This window comes from Trachinotus anak, unplaced genomic scaffold, assembly GCF_046630095.1.
Source record: "Trachinotus anak isolate AG129_WGS33_773 ecotype Australia unplaced genomic scaffold, CSIRO_AGI_Tana_v1 ptg000007l, whole genome shotgun sequence".
Lineage (NCBI taxonomy): Eukaryota > Metazoa > Chordata > Actinopteri > Carangiformes > Carangidae > Trachinotus > Trachinotus anak.
The window spans coordinates 19,321,653-19,340,868 of NW_027273858.1; the positions used below are offsets into that span (position 1 = coordinate 19,321,653).

General features: G+C 41.4%; 1 protein-coding gene and 1 long non-coding RNA gene across 3 annotated transcripts in view; one reads left to right on the forward strand and one right to left on the reverse strand.

Moving 5' to 3' along the window:
• The window catches only part of thada (THADA armadillo repeat containing), a 93,009-nt gene that overhangs the window by 34,991 nt on the left and 38,802 nt on the right, over positions 1–19,216 (reverse strand). For both annotated transcript variants that reach the window (XM_071481245.1, XM_071481246.1), the window contains exons 29-30: positions 13,669–13,837; positions 223–326 (exon numbers count right to left, since the gene is read on the reverse strand). In XM_071481245.1, coding sequence (XP_071337346.1) covers positions 223–326; positions 13,669–13,837 — 273 coding nt within the window. The remainder of the gene's footprint in view (positions 1–222; positions 327–13,668; positions 13,838–19,216) is intronic.
• LOC139623208 (uncharacterized) lies at positions 4,808–8,539 on the forward strand. Its single transcript, XR_011691451.1, has 2 exons — positions 4,808–5,127; positions 6,404–8,539. It is a non-coding gene; the product is annotated as an uncharacterized lncRNA (long non-coding RNA).

A 19,216-nucleotide genomic window follows, 5' to 3' on the forward strand; every position in this document is an offset into this window, starting at 1 on the left:
ATCTTGAGGCCTCGATCTTGGGTGAGAGGGCTGGGGGGGGCAAGGGGAGGAGGGGGGACAGCAGGCGGTCTCTTTGAAATGGAAGCCTGGGCAGGACATGAAGCGGACACGGCCAGGGAGGGGATCAGCAGCGACACAAGGAGCCATTCTTCTGGTGAGCGAGTTGGAAAAGAGGGAGGGATGCTTATCTGTGTATGTATGCGTGTGTGTGTCTAGGATTACCGAGAGGCGAGCCACATGCGCTGACTGAGGGCTTCGCCGATGCCATTTCCTGCTGGCAGGGGTCTGTGCGAGTCAGTCTGGTAGGAGCGCAGAAGAAACAGCACCTGCACACACACAAATACACACACTTACATGAATTTATATACATGTGAGGACTATCATTCATACATGAGCAGATCAGCCTGACCTCAATGTTGCCATGTTTACAAGTGTTTGAACAGGTATGTGCACTGGGTGGCACCTCACAACAAAAAGGGGTCCTGGGTTCAGCCGGAGACTCTACACAGTCAGTTGTTGTGTATGTGGGTTTCTGTCTCTTCTGCGTCAGCCCTGTGACGGACTGCTGACATGTCTGGTGTGTACCCCACCTGCCTAAAGTGAGCTGGGATTGGTACCAATCCCCCAGTGACCCTGAGCAGGACAAGCTGCCACAGAAAACTGATGAATTGTAGATAATTTTTAACAGTTTAAGACTAAAGACTACATTTATTATGTGATGCCTTTGTGTTTCTACAAATCATGAAATTCACCTCCAGTCAGCTTTGATGCGACAAATCAGATCAGGGCAAGTTATAAAAGGAGATGTGCAGGATTTATCTTTGTGTTACTGAGTTAGTAACTGTGGACCTTCTGTTCAAATTACACTGCTTTTCATAGATATTTTTCTGTTTGTGCACAACAGTTCAGTTTAAATGCAACATAGTAACTGGTTCAAAACACTGCCTGTGTGGACACTAACACCAACAGACACTTATCAAAAAGTGGTTTTAAATGGAAATTACTTCAAGGGTAAACCTGGAGACCATTTCTCACTGCAGAAATCCATTAGTCTTTTATATTATATCAGAAATGGTTTCTTAAATAGATACTGCATTGTGATTAATCAAGAGGGAAGCTAGTGGATTTGGTAATTAAATGTGTGTCTATACATATCAATGTTTACATCTGATTCCTGGTCTTGTCAATCTAGTATGACTTCTGAGTGTTTCTTGGACTCTTAAAATAGATGAGCCTCTCCAAACTGAATATGACAAAATCATGTTTGGAAACATAATGTTGAGACAAACATCCAGACACATAAGCCTGTTAATTCCACAGAGTGATATAAGGGCTGGTTGATGTGACTTCAAATCAATATCATTACCTCAATTAAGATTAATGAACGATGACTTTGGTGCATATCGGCCTCTCTCTTTTGAGCAATGCACTCTTCATATTCAGCAAAGTGACTGTGTTCCAAGTGATTAAATGAATTGGTGGTTTTAACCTTGAAATTTGCCTTATTTTTGTTCAGTGTTGTTTTCACTGAAGCCAAAATGTGCCAAATTTCAGCAACTATATATATATATATATATATATAAAAAACAGTTTAAGACTGTCAATATATCACCAACTTCGCTTTTGGTCGACATTGACTAACATTAGTGGGATAGGGTGGAGGCATGTGACTGAACATCAGGCAGTGTTTTTTTTTTTTAAAGGGGGCAGCTCATGAACGCACACATCGGGAAAAGAATTAACACAATTAACCGATGGGCAACATTTCATGAGTTCATTGCCCAGCCTTACTACAGAGTTATTAAACCAGGTGCTAAACTGAATTTGATCTTGAAGAGAAGACGGTGAGGGTCATCCCTTCTCCTTTCTGGCACTTGAGCTCTGATCCTTCATACATGTGTGACTTAAAAGACCTGCAGTAACTGCACAGCTTGTGGTGAAAGAAAATATATACTTAATAAAAAAATCATTCTTGTCATTGTGACTGATGTGACAGTGTGAGAGAAAGCCAGTTAGCAGCAGGTGGACTGGTGGTTGGGAGTGTTCGGAGGCCAGGACACAGGCTGGCTGGCCGGCTGGCTGGCTGGGGTGTGTATTCTGGGCCTTGGTAAGTATACTCTTTAAGCCGGGGCCACGGCCACAGACCAGTAGGAAGCCATTCATTACGCTGTGCAAGGAAGGCAACGTGGGGAAAAACCAGGCCGACCACGTAGCACCAAGCCTGGCCACTGAGTCTTGGCCTGCCCCTCCTCTTCTCCTGCAGTCTCCACGCCCAGGCAACACCCACAGGCTCACACAAACAGCTTCCACACCCCTAGGTCCTTGTTCCTCTCACTGTCACTCTGTACAAGGCACAAGAGACGGAGCTCATTCCCAAACCAAATATTACATCCAGGTAATTCTACTGTCAAAAAACTGGCTCTAAAGACTCAATCACACTTTAAACAGCCTCTACAATTATTCCCTGACCTTCTCATTCACTTCCATGAATCCCATGTGGCTGACGATTCTAGGAAAGCTCACCTGCAGAGAACTGCAATCTGCAAATTTACACATTTGATCCAATTGAAACAATGATCTCTTGATGTGTTTGACAAGAGAGTAGCAAATTATTCCAGCTGCATCCCATCCCCCTGTTTGTGCAACACAACGCTACCAGACTAGAATAATCTTGATAACCATGCTGGACCTGGGACATCTGTTTTCATGATGCAGGGCAATTTTGCTGGACTGGCAACAAGTCTGGCAAATCTTAAACCAGTGATATCAGCTACGTTCTGGCCTCTTGAACCTGCTTGTATACAACCAAGTGTAACACTATGTCGAGGGCAGGGTCATGTCACCATATAAACCCAAACAAGATTGCATGCAACTAGAAAAATCATGAGCTGTGGAGAAAGTGAGGAAAGAAAGAAGGTTACATTTCAGGAAAAACTGGGAACAAAAGAAGTCTTCATCAAATGTGGCCTCGGATGATGTACAAATATAAACACTGTAAATTTTGACTTGGTGGTCAACAGATCATCTGACGTGGCATTAAACTCAACAACAATCATGTTTGAGGTAACGTGGACGATCCTGGATACGCCCCAGAATAATGTAACTCCGCTGCTTTTTGACTGAAATGTGTTTCTCAATACTTTGTGTTATTACATGCCGAGTTTGAAATCGGTAGACTCATTCAGAAGCACAGCCCTGCACATTGAAAGGTTGGCGCAGCAGCAGGAGCGCCAGCACCAGCACTGGTTCCAAAGCCCTACGTCTTCATTCCCTCTCTGTGCACTCCACCATTACACCTCAGCCACTGGGTTGGGAAGTCCCTGCATGGGAGTCTCAACCAGCTCAATCCAGCCCGGCACAGAGAAAACCGGAATATTTATAGAAAATGCAGCCTCCCTGTTCCTCCTCCCAAAAACAGAGTACAGAACTACACCCCATGTGGGAGGAGATGCTGGGACTGGATCAAGCTAAAATGAATGGGAGACGATAAGACAGCAGCGCAGGCACCTACTGAAGGGTCTTCTCTGTTAATCCAGTTTCTGACTGAAGGCAGATTTTTGTTTTCTTTTTTAATTTTTTCTGACTATCACTATAAGGCAAGAAGCTTCTCTTAGTCCTGCTGCTCGTATTACACCTGCAGGAAATTCATCATTTGAATCATTACACTTTCAAACGTAACTACTACACACCTCAATATCTTCAAGTGAACTGAAATTAAGAATATTTAAGATATTTAAAAGAGCCCTGTGCAGTTTCAGGTCAGTGTTTCTCACCAAGTCTAAAAGTTCTATGAAACTTGCTGAAGTCATTTTTTTAAATCATAAAACATTTTTAAAAAGCCAAAAGCATAATTATGTCAGGCCCTGACCTGAGCAATGACTGTTCTATCTCCTATTCCTCATTTACATAAAAGTTAAGAATATAAAAGTCAATTTTACTTTAAAGTAGCATTAGCTACTTTAGCACTTCATGCTCCACTGTATACACAAGCTCATCTCTAGCTATGTCTGTCTGCTGTTTGGTGCTGGGCAGGTGGTGCTCTGCAGGTTTATCATAGCATTGTACTCTGCAAACAGCTGCCTGCTGGACAGAGGGTTGATGAGCACAGTGAAGTAGAGGTGAGGGCGACTACAGAGCCGGGTGATAAGTCATCAATTCATCACAGTCCTTCATGATGAGCACCACTTCTCACATTTTACATATTAATGTGATCTATTATTAATATAAAGATATTGACTAGTGCAGCTTTAACTCCCCGATATACTTTCTAAGTAACAATCAATCCTCCTCAAAAACTTTTGGTTTGCAATTTTACAGAGAAAAAACTGCACTAAAAATGAAAAAAATCTAAACCTATTTGCACATCTTGTTCTCTAGTGACGTGCTAAATGGCTGTGTGTGTGTGTGTGTGTGTGTGTGTGTGTGTGTGTGTGTGTGTGTGTGTGTGTGTGTGTGTGTGTGTGTGCGTGCGTGCGTTTTTCTGTTGCAACAAGCCTTACTCCTCTTTTGGGGCTGGTAAAAATAGTGGTGGTGGATGTGAGGTCCCTTCAGACTCTGTTATCAGCCTGCCCTGCCGTCCCTCCCACTGCCGCAACCTCAGACTGACCACACGCGGCAGCGAGCACACACGCATACGCATCTATGTGTGCACGCACGCGCACGTACACGCACATGCGCGCGCGCACACACACACACACACACACATACACACACACAGCAAGTGCAAGTGCAAATAATTGCACGTCAATTCGTGGCTCAGTCCAGTAAAACTCAAGCACAAAGAAACATATAAATCGACACTCACATAAAACCAGATAGGGGTTAGGCAAAGTGTGGACGCACCCAATTAGGCAAAAAGAGATCCCAATAAAGACGGGCTAAATATAAAAAGAAATAAACACACTCTCTTTCTCTGTATAGCTGTATTCTTGCACAAACAAAGCTTCCATATGGACTATGGACACCAAGTCATACCCCCTCACACATGCATATGCGCATGGGCGTGACAACCAAGTAATTTAGTGGTGCGTGTATGTCTGTGTTACTACTTTGTCAAAAGTAAGAGCAGTGCAACCAAAAGAGCCCCCAGGGAGCTGCTTGTTATTTCCATTATGTCCAGAGAGAGAGGTATGTATTTTTGTGTTGGCAGCGTGAGATGTGTGTGTGTGTGTGCGTGTGTGTGCGTGCATGTGTGTGTGCACGTGTGTGTGTGTGTGTGTGTGTCGATGTGGAAGGCTGACGATCAAAAAATTAGTGCTCCCATCTCCTAAAGGAGTAAAATGTGAGCCACTTCAACAACCTCATTCTGTTTCTTCATCTCAAAACTGAAACTGAATTTCACTGGACTTTCGTTGTTTCTTTCCTTGATTCAGCAAAAGAAAAACTGGGTCAGTCTGCACAGTTCACTTTACATTGTCGACCATGTAGACTCAAGCACATGTTCAACTACACTGAGGGAAAAGCTTGACCCCTGAACACAATCAAATATTACCCAGGCACTTTCATTACACTCTCACTTCAATAACAACTCTTCCATTAGATTTAAACACAGTGACAGGTTTGATTAGATTCATTACAAGTACTGCCTTAGTTTTACAATATATCATTTTTCAATAGTTGATATTAAAAGCAAAGGAAAAAGAGCCAAGCTCTGTGGGTGACTACAATATTTATTCAAATCTAGATCACTTACTATATTTTTCAGGAGTTTCAACTGCATTTCACATTCTTCATCAGAGGACAGAGTTGAGTCAGTTAGGTAAGGAAGCAAACTCTACAATGAACTGTGAAATGTGGTTGAAAGCTCTAGAAAAAGCCAATAAGTGGACCTGAGTTAAAATTATTTTGTGAACCTACCAAATCTGTTAAGGTTAGAGTCTTAAACTTTGGTTCCTTCACAGTTGGTGGAGAAACTTCAGGAGGCCTGTGAAATTTGGTGGTTTCAATGCTATGATCAGATTAATACTAACTTCAGTTTAAGAATGAATGGTGAAAATATGGCCCCAGGAATGTTCATATGCCATATGAGGAACAACAGAGGAGGACAATAGAAATTTCTCTATTACAATCATTATTTGCGCTCTTATTCTTGAAGATTGTAACTGCTTTTTATGTCTGTCTTTTAAATCAACAAATAAATTCACTCTCCCATCCAAACTTGGCTTAAGCACTAAAACCCTAAAGTTGTGTTACTGTTGATCCTTGTTCATGATCACACTGCACAGACTTGTGTGGCCTCACTAGGATGCAATGTTACAACTTCAAGGTTAAAGTCTGACACCAGTATCAAACACGTGGGACTCCCTGAGGATGAGATCAATCCTTTGTCGTATTAAAAGCAGGCTGTCTGGGTTTTCAGGCCCACACATTCTTCCACTGATTCAACTCTTAAGGGTTTTCGCAGGAAGCCCAGGCAGACCACTAGCCAAAGGCAGCAGACCTAACGGCAGACCAAAGAAAATAGTTGGAAGACGGCGGGGAAGAATGCATCTGGGGAAACAACACCAACATCACTGCTGCCAGAGAAAAGAAGACAGCAATACTCCTAATTCTCCAGGCTGCTTCTCCTCTCAGTCTCACTCTCATTTAGCCTCTGTTGTGGAAATACACAAAGGATTACATCCGCCAAGTTGGCCCTCCTCAAACCACCACAAGCCGCAGCTTTAATACTTCTGGCCTGTACCAGGCATTGTGGGCCATGGCTGTTGCTGGCGCGTGTCGAGAGTGGAGATCGGTGTCGGGTTGGTTTAGTGCCGGTCTGTCCGACGGGCTTGTTAAACAGTTCTGGTTGTATCAGCAGAGGTTTAGGGCACGGAAGTGATTCAAATGTGTTTTAAGATGTTATATCAAAGACGAGGCCCTGACTGAGGCCATCCAGAGGACAGCGCTGCTTCAAGTTAAACCAGGCCAAGTCAGGCTGCTCTTGGCCTTTCATTCAAACTCTGTGAAACGTTTTCATGCTGACAGAACACTGTGTCTGTGACGACTTGGTCACACCTCCATTAAAAGGTCCCAGAACTTACACTTTTCTGCTGTTTTGTCTCAAGCGTTGATATCCAGGAGAAAATTTATTTGTGATTTTATTGTGATTTTTACTTTATTTTAAGTAACAAAAATCATCACAATGTAGTTTTACATCTCCTCTCTCAAACATCTCTCTGGAGCTAAAGTAACAAGTCAGTGAGCCAATCTGATCGACTGACTGTTTTCTGGATGATCAAATAAAAATATTTTTAAGGTAAGCAACTCAAGCAAGGCTGGATGGTGGCTGCAGGTGGACCTGGCTTGGGGAATAGCTGAGTGTGATGAGTGTTTCATTGTGACATCACAACACACAGGTCCTGATGGCTTGGCTCAGTTTCTGAATACAGCTGTGTGCATTTCTCTGTGGACTGAGGGCTATAATACTTTCACAGCATTAATATAGAACCCAGACCAGCTTTATAATCAAATAAGACATTGAAATCTCACTTTATTCTATATTGGACCTTTAAAAATCCACAGAAAAATCTATTCATTTCAATGAAAATACCACAAACAAATTAAATTTGAAGTAAATTTAAACATCAAGTTCAACTTTGATGAAATTTGACACATGAATTCACACTGTTGATCTATGGTAAGCTGTCTTCAAAGAACTGACTTAAGAAACAGAGTCTAAAACAGAAGTTTTCACAGCTGGTCAGGCTCAGCTCTTGAATAAAATGTGTGAACTCTCTACCTTAAAGAACAACTGTCACTGGTTAGTGGTAGAATTTCTATCTACTTTGTTTAAATTCTTATTATTTAATCTTGATATACATTACCTGTCTTAGATAGCATCACTACTTCATTTTAAGAATGTGAAATATCATAATAATAACTGAGATATAGGGAATCAGTAGGAAAACTGTAAACAATTGTTGGAAAAACTACTCGTCTCATGCACAAAATAGATACCCTTAGCAACTTACCAAAACTATAGTTTGATAACATGAAATTAAAAAATTTGTTTTAATGACTTCAACTTAAGTGTATGAAAACTTCTGACTTCAACTGTATGTCCTGCAAGATGTTTGGGGTTATCTATTTAAAAAAAAAGAAAAACTTATTGCATTGAAGGTCTTCAATCTTTATGCAATTCTGCTAAGTCAGGCCTTTTACAATCATTTCAAATGTAAGTCAGTTCTGAATGGAGGTCAAGCTGTATCTGATTTACACTGTTTAATTCAGCTACAACTCAAATCCCTGTTCACAATGACGTAGAAGATGTTGCAAGTTAAGGAAGAATTAATTGGGTTGGAAAGTGGAGGTGGATGGAAACATTTTCTTGTGTGTGGGTTGCAGACTTCCTCACTGTGTGTGTGTGTGTGAAAGTCAGGGTGGTACAGCGTTCATCAGTTGCTGTGATGGTTCCCAGCTCCACGCTTGGCCCACTAACAGTTGTTCTTTACAGATAACAGAGGAAGTCATTTCTCCTTCCAGCAAAAACATCTGCTACCTGTTACACACACACACACACACACACACACACACACACACACACACACACACACACACACACATTACATACATTGGGTATCTCCCAAGGCTAAACACAATGTCCTCATCATCTCAGCATAAACACACAACCAGTATGTGGTGTACATGTACAGACACACACAGTCAAATACACACACTTCTTTTCTCTGCCAGTCCATTTCACTGAAGCCTAAACATCTTCCCTCATCATACACATAAGAGCAGATTCTCTTACACACACACACATGCACGGCCACTATCTCCTCTATCAGTGGCCATGTGTGTGTGATGCTCCCCTCTACACGTAGACTGCAGACCTCTATCTCTGTTTTGCTATGTTTAGACCGCTTCACCTGCATACAGCTCTACAGCTCCTGCTGTCACAGTCCTACCCTCTTCCCACAGCTGAACACTCCTTAAGTATCTGGCTCCATCATCTCCATAATGCCCCCACCCAATTACCTACACACCTGCTATCTATAGCCTGGTTCCAGATGGTCCTGACAGATATATACAAACTTATGACTGCAAACTGCTGACAGTGACTCAAAAAACCATTTGAATCAAATATTTTGGGTTGACTCTCATGGTGAAGAATAACAAGCAACTAGAATTACTACCTCGTGGTTGTATGATTCAACCAGTCCAGTTGCAGTTAACATGCATGTTTGTCAAGACTCATATTTGCTTCACACACGTCTTCAACCCGGCAGCAGTAACTATCTATACAATCACGACAGTGAATATCCAAGATTAGTGTCACCAGTTCAGCATCGGTCCAAATGTGAAATATGGTCTCAACCTCTCCCTCTGTTCCTGAGTTACAGCGTTGAATAATGGCCAGAGGTGTTTTTGCATAACATTGTGACATCACAGTTAAGTTGACCTTATAATTAATTAGCGCATGAATTCTTGAGCTATTGTGACCTTTGACCTTTAAAGCAACCAGTTTCATTCTTTTCATGCATGAATCTTCTAACTGGGGGAGATGTGTGTTAAAGTTTGTGTGACACGGGGCTGTGTCACACAAACTTTAAACACACATCTCACACAGTGTAGCTTGTTATGCTAAAGTGAGACCGTTTCCAGTCTTTATGTCAAGCTAAGCTAACTAGCTATTGACTGTAGCTTCATATTTAGCACACAGACATGAGATTGAAAGTTGAATGTTACACACCTTAAAACTTTCACCCAATGAGGCGATGTAGAAATACACAGGAATAGTGAATGTGTCACTCTCCTCTGGCCCAACAAGAGATTGTATTCAGAGGTCCAGAGAAGCTGAACAGTGTGTGGTGTTGGATGGTCTGGTGTGCTTTAGGTGGAAGGAAAAAGGAAATTAAATGTCTAAAGAAGGCTGCAGGCATCATCTGTATCCTGCACAGACATTTTGTGACTGTGTGAGTGAGATGTTCTGTACATCTCTACTCTCTCTTCTCTGTTGTTAAAGACAAAGTTAAAAACAGAAATGGAAAAAGAACAAAAACAAGGGCTTGAAAAGGCCCAAGCTAAATGGAGGTAAACATTTAGGACCAGTCCTAAGATCCATTCCTTTTCCCTAAATGCACCAATCACAGCTCATCTTTTTTGAGATCTTTCTGCTGCAGCTCCTGAGCATCTTCAACTACACGTACACTCTTAAGTTCCAAACTATACAACATAAATATAAAATATATAACAGCAACACTCACAAACTATTAGCATGTGGCCAAAAGGTGTCAGGTTGCAGGGGGCTGAATGAAATTCAAGGACCCTTATTTTAATGGCACCATGTCCCATGTTCCAATAAAATGACAGTAATTTGGAGAGCCATTTTAATTCAGGTTAATGCTGAAATTTGTCAATTAATTTATTAGGTCAAGCAAATACATATATTTTTTCATCACTGATTTATTTTATCATCTACATTTGCTGGTTCCAGCTTCTCAAATGTGAGGATTTGCGGTTTTTCTCAGGCTTATATGAAAATAAAGTGAACTACCTACCTTAAATGAAATGATAGGTTGTTTAATCAAGAATATAGTCAGCAGATTCATTTCCAGTGAAACAAATTATCTGAAGCACACACTGATCTAAGTGCAGCACTTTGTGGACGGAAGCCTCACATACAGTGGAACATAAATCAGTAGTGATTAATCATATTAACTTGTTAAATAGTTTCAATGTCTGGAGATGGATGAGTAGACACGAATGCAGACGTAGATCAGGAGACATCTGGGGAGGCTCCACACATGGCGGCCATGACAGGAAAGCAAACTAAAACCCACTCTCCTCCTGAAATCTCCTCTAAGCCTTTAAGAGGCCCACCTTCCCTCCCGCTCCTCCTCCTCACCATGCTTGCCTTCAGCCCACAGCAGACCTCCCTGCAGTCCAGACCACTATCAAACCATAAGTGCTCCATCAAATCTTGAGGAAAATGGTGCAGCTCTCATTCTTTGTGTTGACCCCTCTGCCCGGGTCCTACCACTCCACGCCCCCGGCTCCCTCAGCGACCCCATCAGTGTTGTTCAATAAAAGGCCGGGGAAACCCCCTATCCCCCTTTTCCTCAGTGTGTGTTGATATTACCAGCAGACTGTTTGGTTGTGTTTGTCAGAGTGTGATGACAGAACTGAACACTGGTATTTACTCTGCGATAACCACCTTGTCTGGACAGGCTCTGTGTGGAAACTGGGTGTGTGGCACTGACAGAATGAATATGAGTGTGTGCATGTACTTGTAAATTGACCGAAAAAAGTATTTCCCCAACAAAGTGAGGACATTTTTGAGGGGTGACCTGTCCTAGAAGGTTAAAACTTGGTGTTAGGGTTAGTGGTTGGTGGTTAGGCATTTAGTTGTGATGGTTAAGGTTAAGGTCAGGGGCTAGGGAATGCATTATGTCAATGAGTCTCCTCACAAAGATAGAAGTACAAGTGTGTGTGTGTGTGTGTGTTACAGCGTGTGCGAAGGCTTTATGCACCGCGTTTATAAACTCTGTGTGGGTGTGCACATACACACATTATGATAACTGCTTTGATGGATTTTTCTATGTCGAGCTCTAAAGTCCAGTTGTAAAGAGTTTCATGTTTTCACCTAAATGGATTTAAGGATTATAAACTCATCTATGAACTCAGGATGTTCACGCTTACGAAAGGTTGCTCAAGGCTGCTCTTATTAGCTGATAAAGGTTTAGATTTTGGAACTCAGATGAATCATGATGCGGAGCTGTAACAAACCTGACTGTAAATGAGTCACCGTGACAGCAAGTGAACTTGAAATAAATGAAATAACAAGTGGATTAACCGTGCTGTTGCAATCAGCAGGAAGGAACAACAGAAGACCACCTCCCAGCTTTCAAGTCACAGACTGGTCTGGTTTAGATCCAGGTTGTACATTGGGTTTAGGCATGAACCTCTAATCTAGTGTTTGTGTGTGTATGTGTGTATGTGTATATGTGTATATATATATATATATATATATATATATATATATGATTATGTCTTGCATTTTGGGCATTGTGTGTTATAAGAGCTGTATCTCACAGCAGTATCATACCTCATAAACTGGCAACTCGAGCCTGTGTTTGTAGGTAATGCTGGGACCAGACTACACAATAACAGTCAGATACAGTCTGGTTGGCTATATCCAATGGACATGTTTTTTTCTGGAATAAAAACAAACAACAAAAATGTTGTTTTTCCCTCGTGTGTTTCAGTAGAGGACAATTAATTCTGTGTCAAGGACACTTCATAAGACACAAATGGAAAAACAACCAAGTCTACAATTTTTGCCTCATCTCAATTTATCTGACATCATGTGCTATATAAAGGTGTGTGCATGTACTTGTAAATTGACCGAAAAAAGTATTTCCCCAACAAAGTGAGGACATTTTTGAGGGATGACCTGTCCTAGAAGGTTAAAAATTGGTGTTAGGGTTCGTGGTTAGTGGTTAGGCATTTAGTTGTGATGGTTAAGATTAAGGTCAGGAGCTAGGGAATGCATTATGTCAATGAGTCTCCTCACAAAGATAGAAGTACAAGTGTGTGTGTTTGCGTGTGCGTGTGTGTGTGTGTTACAGCGTGTGCTAAGGCTTTATGCACCGCATTTATAAACTCTGTGTGGGTGTGCACATACACACATTATAACTGCTTTGATGAGTGGATTTTTCTATGTTGAGCTCTAAAGTCCAGTTGTAAAGAGTTTCATGTTTTCACCTAAATGGATTTAAGGATTATAAACTCATCTATGAACTCAGGATGTTCACGCTTACAAAAGATTGTGCATGCAAATACAAGGCTGCTCTTATTAGCTGAGAAAGGTTTAGATTTTGGAACTCAGATGAATCATGATGTGGAGCTGCAACAAACCTGACTGTAAATGAGTCAAGTGAACTTGAAACAGCATGTGCTATATAAAGGTGCTTACTACTACTACTACTACTTATAATAATAATTATTAAAGCATTGAGCGGGCCCTCGCACTGTCTGGGAGTAGGCCACGTGACGCAGCCAACCAGCCTTACGTTCCAGTGTATTTGTAAAGCACCTGTTATACAAGAAATCACCAAGTGCTTCATGAAACTGTAGATGCTGACATCCCCTATCCTGGGTGTGTGTCTCTGACCCGTCATGCACAATCAATGTTGCACATCATGCAGGTTGTTAATATAGACCCAGAGTTAATACTGGTTGAGTTTCAACTTGAAGTGTCACATGTATCATCTCAGATGACAAGAACACGACATGTGACATGAATTTAAAGCACCACGATCACAACGGCCTCCCAACAATACAACTGCCTGCTATCACATCACCGATAGTGATGACAATTATGTCAACTCTACCACATTGAGCAACATTCATTTGCAGAGGAAGACTGAGAATAAGATGAAAGCTCTGGTAAAACAGACACTGTATCAATGCCTTTCGTCTAGATGTAAAGGTGCATGACAACAGTCTTTTCATGCAGTCCAGTTTAAATGTGTGGTGTGCATTTGAGTGTGCGTACATTGTGTATATTTGTATAAAGGTACAGTATACTCTTGAGAAACATATTGTAGCATTCTGCACCAACAATCACTGTCATCACTAAATAAACACGTGTGGTCATTTAAGCAACTCCTGCGTGTTCTGACATGCATATGTATATATGAGTGTTTTTGAAGTTGCATGTTGATGTGTGTGGGATCAGACCTGCAGCAGAGTCCCATGGATGTGGTTGTGTTGGATTCTGGGTCCTGGCTCTGGAGGAAGCTCCTGCAGTGAAGAGTGGACTGTGGACGGAACCTGGGTGACAAGCACAAAGGGGACGAGGGCGCGAGCTGCCATTTCTCTGGTCCGATATACTGCAGAACGGCCGCATCTGCAGAACACACACACACACACACACACACACACACACACACACACACACACACACACACACACAGCAGCAACAGTAGTGTCATGGAAAGTTATTCAAATCAAGGAAAACCAATAGCTACACTGTTATCATAACCTTTTAATCCTGTATTATGTAACATTTGAGCATGTTTGAGTTAATGAGGGAAGTTATAATGTTCCCCATTATCACAGGTCATGGATTGTTATTATAAATGTTATGTTTAATTTATTTTACAGCTATAAGTTTGCTATGAAAACTAATTTAATTGCTGTGTATATTATTATTATTATTTTTCATTATTATTTTGTTCTCCAGTCACATTGTGTCATGGACAAATCATGACCCATGGCTTATTCAATTTCAGACAGTTGGTCGCTATTTTTATGCGTACATTATGTAACATCCTCATCTTTCTCCCTCTCTGCATCTGTTTCTCTCTGTTTCACTACTGCACAGGCAAAAACATTCAACCATAACAGCTTAACAGGGTGGTGGATGACCAACACACAGATGTCTGTATCACACACACATGGTCATTTACAGTATTTGCTGGTGATGGAGAATGTGGCCAGTCACCCTGAGTGCAGGCTAAAATTAACCTTGTTTACAAGCCGATAGTCTTTCCATCTCCAGTGTCATAACACTGCCACCGCTGATATGAGGGAAGGACATGACCAAGACCTGAATGAGTCGAGGAGGAGGAGGAGTGAGATGGACTGAAAGGGGCAGAGTAAGAGTGCCTGCTACTGAAGAAAGTAGGGAATCCCAACAGACTATTCTGTAGAGCTGATTTGTCAGCAGCTGATTATCTTAGCACAGTTCAAAGACTGCTAACCAGATGACTCCCAAAGAATTATATTTTTTCTGAATCCACACTAAATGATGACCTATATAGTGTAGTATTGAGCAAACCGCCTACTGCAGAGTCTTTGTGACACTACCACTTGGGGGCACTAGATTCAGAAATTTTGAAATTTCATACATGGTACCTTTAAAGGGCCTATTTTTAAGTTTTGCTATTGCTACATAGCAAACATTAGCATTAAAAGCTGTTTATTTACCACTCTAGAAAAAACTTTGTGAGTTCAGCTTTATTCACTAAAAGCTCTCCATGCTAACCAGCTAGGCCCAGCCTATACCAAGTCACTATAGCATCCAGCCTGCCCTGAAGAAATACTGCTGCTCAGGGGGTGTAGTATAATCTCTTAACTTGTAAATGCAAGCAGACTGAAGCTCTTACCAGGACTGGTGAGTAAACAGCTGTTAATGCTAATGCTGGCTATGTAGCAATAGCAATCTCATCATAACAAAAAATAACTACAACACTGGCCACATCTTTACATCTAACACTTAAAGATGACTATTTAGCACAACAGGCTGGTGCTAGCACGGTAATATCCTCAAAATGACGGTGCTAGCATGCTGATGGTTAGCAGGTATAATGTTTACCATGTTCCTTATCTTAGTTTAGTTAGCACGCTAACATTGGATAATAAGCATGGTTGAGGCTTGAATAAAAGTCTGGTGATCATCAAATTAAATCGGTCCTGATGGGGACATGAATATCACGACAATCCATTCAATATCTGTCAAGACATTTCAACCAGAACCACAAATGTGAACCTCATGGTGGCACTAAAGTAAAAGAGTCAGCAGAATTCACCATCTGGGAAACATGAATGTCTCTACAAAGCTAGTGCCAACATATCCCATTTCTCAGGATTCAAGAAAACTCTGACCTGCTGGTGCTGCTAAATGAACGGTCCAAACTCTACAAAGTCAGTAGGATTCATCCTTTGACAAAACTGACAGCAGAAGCAACCTGTTATGAGACATGCAAGTTCCACCCGTCCAATCCAAACAACACCTGATCTCCAGCACGGCTGTCACCATTCTTAGATCTGGAGGGACTGGAGCTGCAGGGACAGTGGCTGAAATGTCTTCACCAGACTGACTTTTATCAGAAATAAACTATTGGTCAGTTTAATGGACAAGTGGCCTTCAAGAAAAGCATCCAGAACTGCTGATTTATTTATTTTATTCTGATCATTACAAATTTGAATTGGCTGCCTATTATATTTCAAAAGTCATGCAAAACACTCGAGGGTGAAGAACAGAGGGGGTCATCGTAGGCATGTCTGTTGGAGTTAGTGTGGGTTGAAACATTAAAATGCTCGTGTAGAATGGCCTTTAGGACAGAAGAACATACAGCCAAGGAATAAGCACTTCATGAGTCTGGGTTGAGGGCAACAACTGGGTGTCCCACATGTATAGGGAGCATACCCTGAAAACACACTGAACAGTCACATGGGAGCACAGCCGGTTAAGTCAAAAGAGGACGAGAGATGTGTGTAGGTTGCAGGCTGTTTATAGGGTCTGTAAAATGGGCTGTGGAGGCCAAACAAGTGTCTCAGCTCCAGTGTGGAAAATTCAGCAGAAGGTTCCAGAGAAACGTGAAACACCTATCCATCACTACAGTGGTATGCAGAGATGAAAAGGAAGCTTGCTTTTCGGGCTTTGGTATGAGAGGGGGCGAGACAAGTTTAAAGACACAAACTTACAGCTGTGTATAATCTATGGCGAGTGTGAGGAAGAGAAACAAGCCAATAACTACTTGCACATAATTATCCGCATGTTTTCAATTTTCACTTCTTGTCAGAATAAGAGACAGAAAAAAAAAGACAAGAGGCATGAAATTAATATGGACCTAAACAAAGAGAGGGCTGTTTGGAGCAACAAGTCAACTGTCAACAAATGCTTTTCCACCTGCTGTGAGCATGCCTCCCACACACACACACACACACACACACACACACACACACACACACACACACACACACACACACACACACCTATAGCCAGACAGACAACCAAAGACCCAGTATCAAACACAGACAACAGTTTGCATTCCTGAGCTCTACACGCCTGCACACGTGAATTTATGTGCACAGAGGTTCACTGACACTCACACATCCACACACAAACATGTCTAATGACCAAAATCCATGTCCGTTCCTCACTTTCTACCCCTCCCACTCACCATTTGGGGCCCATATGTTAACTATCTGTGCTAATTTGTCCCATTGAAACTCTTTTGCAAAAGGAAATGACAGTTTGGAGGGGTGTAATTTTAGAAACAGGGCCGTCCCCCGTGGGGTCAGGAGGCAGACCGTTGACTGGCAGGGACGAGACTCATCTGGGCCTCATTTTGAAGAACTGGGAGAATAGTTTCCTCTACAGAGACTGTAGCATGTTAGCTAAACAAGCCTAAGCAAGGGAGTCTGTCACTGAGGAATGCGGGCAAGTTGGGAAGTTAAATGGTTACAACAATACAATTACAATAATTTTACTTCATTTATCCATATGGACACAATGCTGCCGTCCGAAAACAATCAGTCTTTTACTTTACAACAACAACTCAAAACTGTTTGATCTCTGTTGACAGACTAAGTGATTGATTGTTTCAGCACAAGTTGAAAACAACACATGAATGGCATCAGTTTTCACCAGGATGTCTAATTGTTCTACAAACTAAAATTTAGAATAAGTGGAAAGTTGCTCTTATCCCGTAGTGCAAGACAAAGACTGCGTTCAAAATCACTTCCGATACACGATATACAGCATTATGTTTACTGTACATTTAGCATTTTACCTTACAGTCTGAATTATGGGTGTGTCAATGTGTCCACTAAACACAAAGTTATACAATCAATCCCACAATTAAAAGTGCCATATTTTATAGATATAAAAATTACAGTGACTCAACAGATGCTGGTAAAATGATGAATGATGAAGTGTCTGAAATTTCAATTTGCTTCTTAATACTGAGTAAACTACTGAGGATCAACAACACAAGGGAGTGATTTTAGAGCCATATAGTAAAAGTCCTGCATTCACTATTTTACTCAAGTAAAACTACATGCAGTATATTTCATTAATTTATTCATATCAACAAAGATATTTTTGTGTATCAACAAAAAGTACTTTGAATTGTACACATCTGGACAAAGGACATATTTTGCAAAGTGAAAAGAGAAAAGAAACGAAAAGAGAAAAGACAAACCCTGCAGCAAAAATGAACATTCAAACGTTAATTCACTGTCACGTTATGTTACTTACTGTTACTTACTGATCATTTAATGACCTTAAAAAATATTTTTGAAAAAATTAACCAGTAATTGTGGCATTAACAAGTTTGGGCCCTCGACTAAGTCAGTACTTACTGCCTGTGGCAGATATCACAGTTTGAAAACTCTTTATGTAGCAGCTACGAGTCTTTTCATTCCTGGTTTAGCAGTTTGTGTTACTGATACTATACAGAAGAATAAAATGTACAGTGGGTCCAAATTTCTACGATAACTTCCCCTGAAGTCATTTCAGACTTTTGGACCCCACAGTAAATACAACTTTAGGGCGACCATAACGAAAGCTGGATGACAAAAAAACTTAACTTTTTCACCTTTTAAACATTTTATGACCAAACCACTTCCAGTAAATTAAATCCTGGGGGGTCAAGATCAGGTAACATTTTGAAATTTGATTGTGAAACATCTAAGCAAAGTATTTCTTTTTTGTGTCTGGCAGAGTTCAGCTTTCTCTCAGCAATATGGACAATAAGAAACTGTAAACAAATTAAAATTTATCATTTTTTTACTGTCAGTTTCCCTGCGAGCTAATAAACTGATAATGACATGAGTAGTGAGGGGAAATACACGGCATCTCTGGTGGGAAGGAAATGACAGTCGTCCTTCCTGAAGCTTCACTTTAGTTTATGGGCATTATCGTGCGCTTTCAAAAGAAATGAGATATGAGACAGTGAGGACGGGAAAGGAAAGGAGTACGGCAGTGAGGGAGGGTGAGGAGAGATGCCTGGACTCGATATCACAGGACATAAATTACCATACAGGCACTCTGAGGCTTTAACATGGAGGCAGAGAGAAGGAGAAGGAGAAGAAAAAGAGAGAATGTGAAAGAGAGACACTGGAGGAGATAAGACCAACTGTCCACCTGATATAAGGACGTCGAAGGCTGGAATGCAGCAGCCATCAGTCATTAGAATAAATGAGCCTAATCGTCATCATTCTCCCCCTTCATCGTCATCACCGTCATCATCATCAATCTCTTCATCATTAGCCACACAGGTGTGACGCACACAGAGGTCAGGAAGCAAAGGAATGTGAAAGTTGTGGGGTGGGGGGGTGGGGGGGTGGGGTAAGAGAGTATAAAGATAAAATGCTGTGTGGTGTGATGGAGGGATGTGCAGTGGGGTTCAAAAGTCTGAGACCACTCCCGTCCACTTGTAGTAGGAAGAAGAATTATTAGGCGCGATGCTGTGTCCCGTCTGCAGAAGAGGAGCTA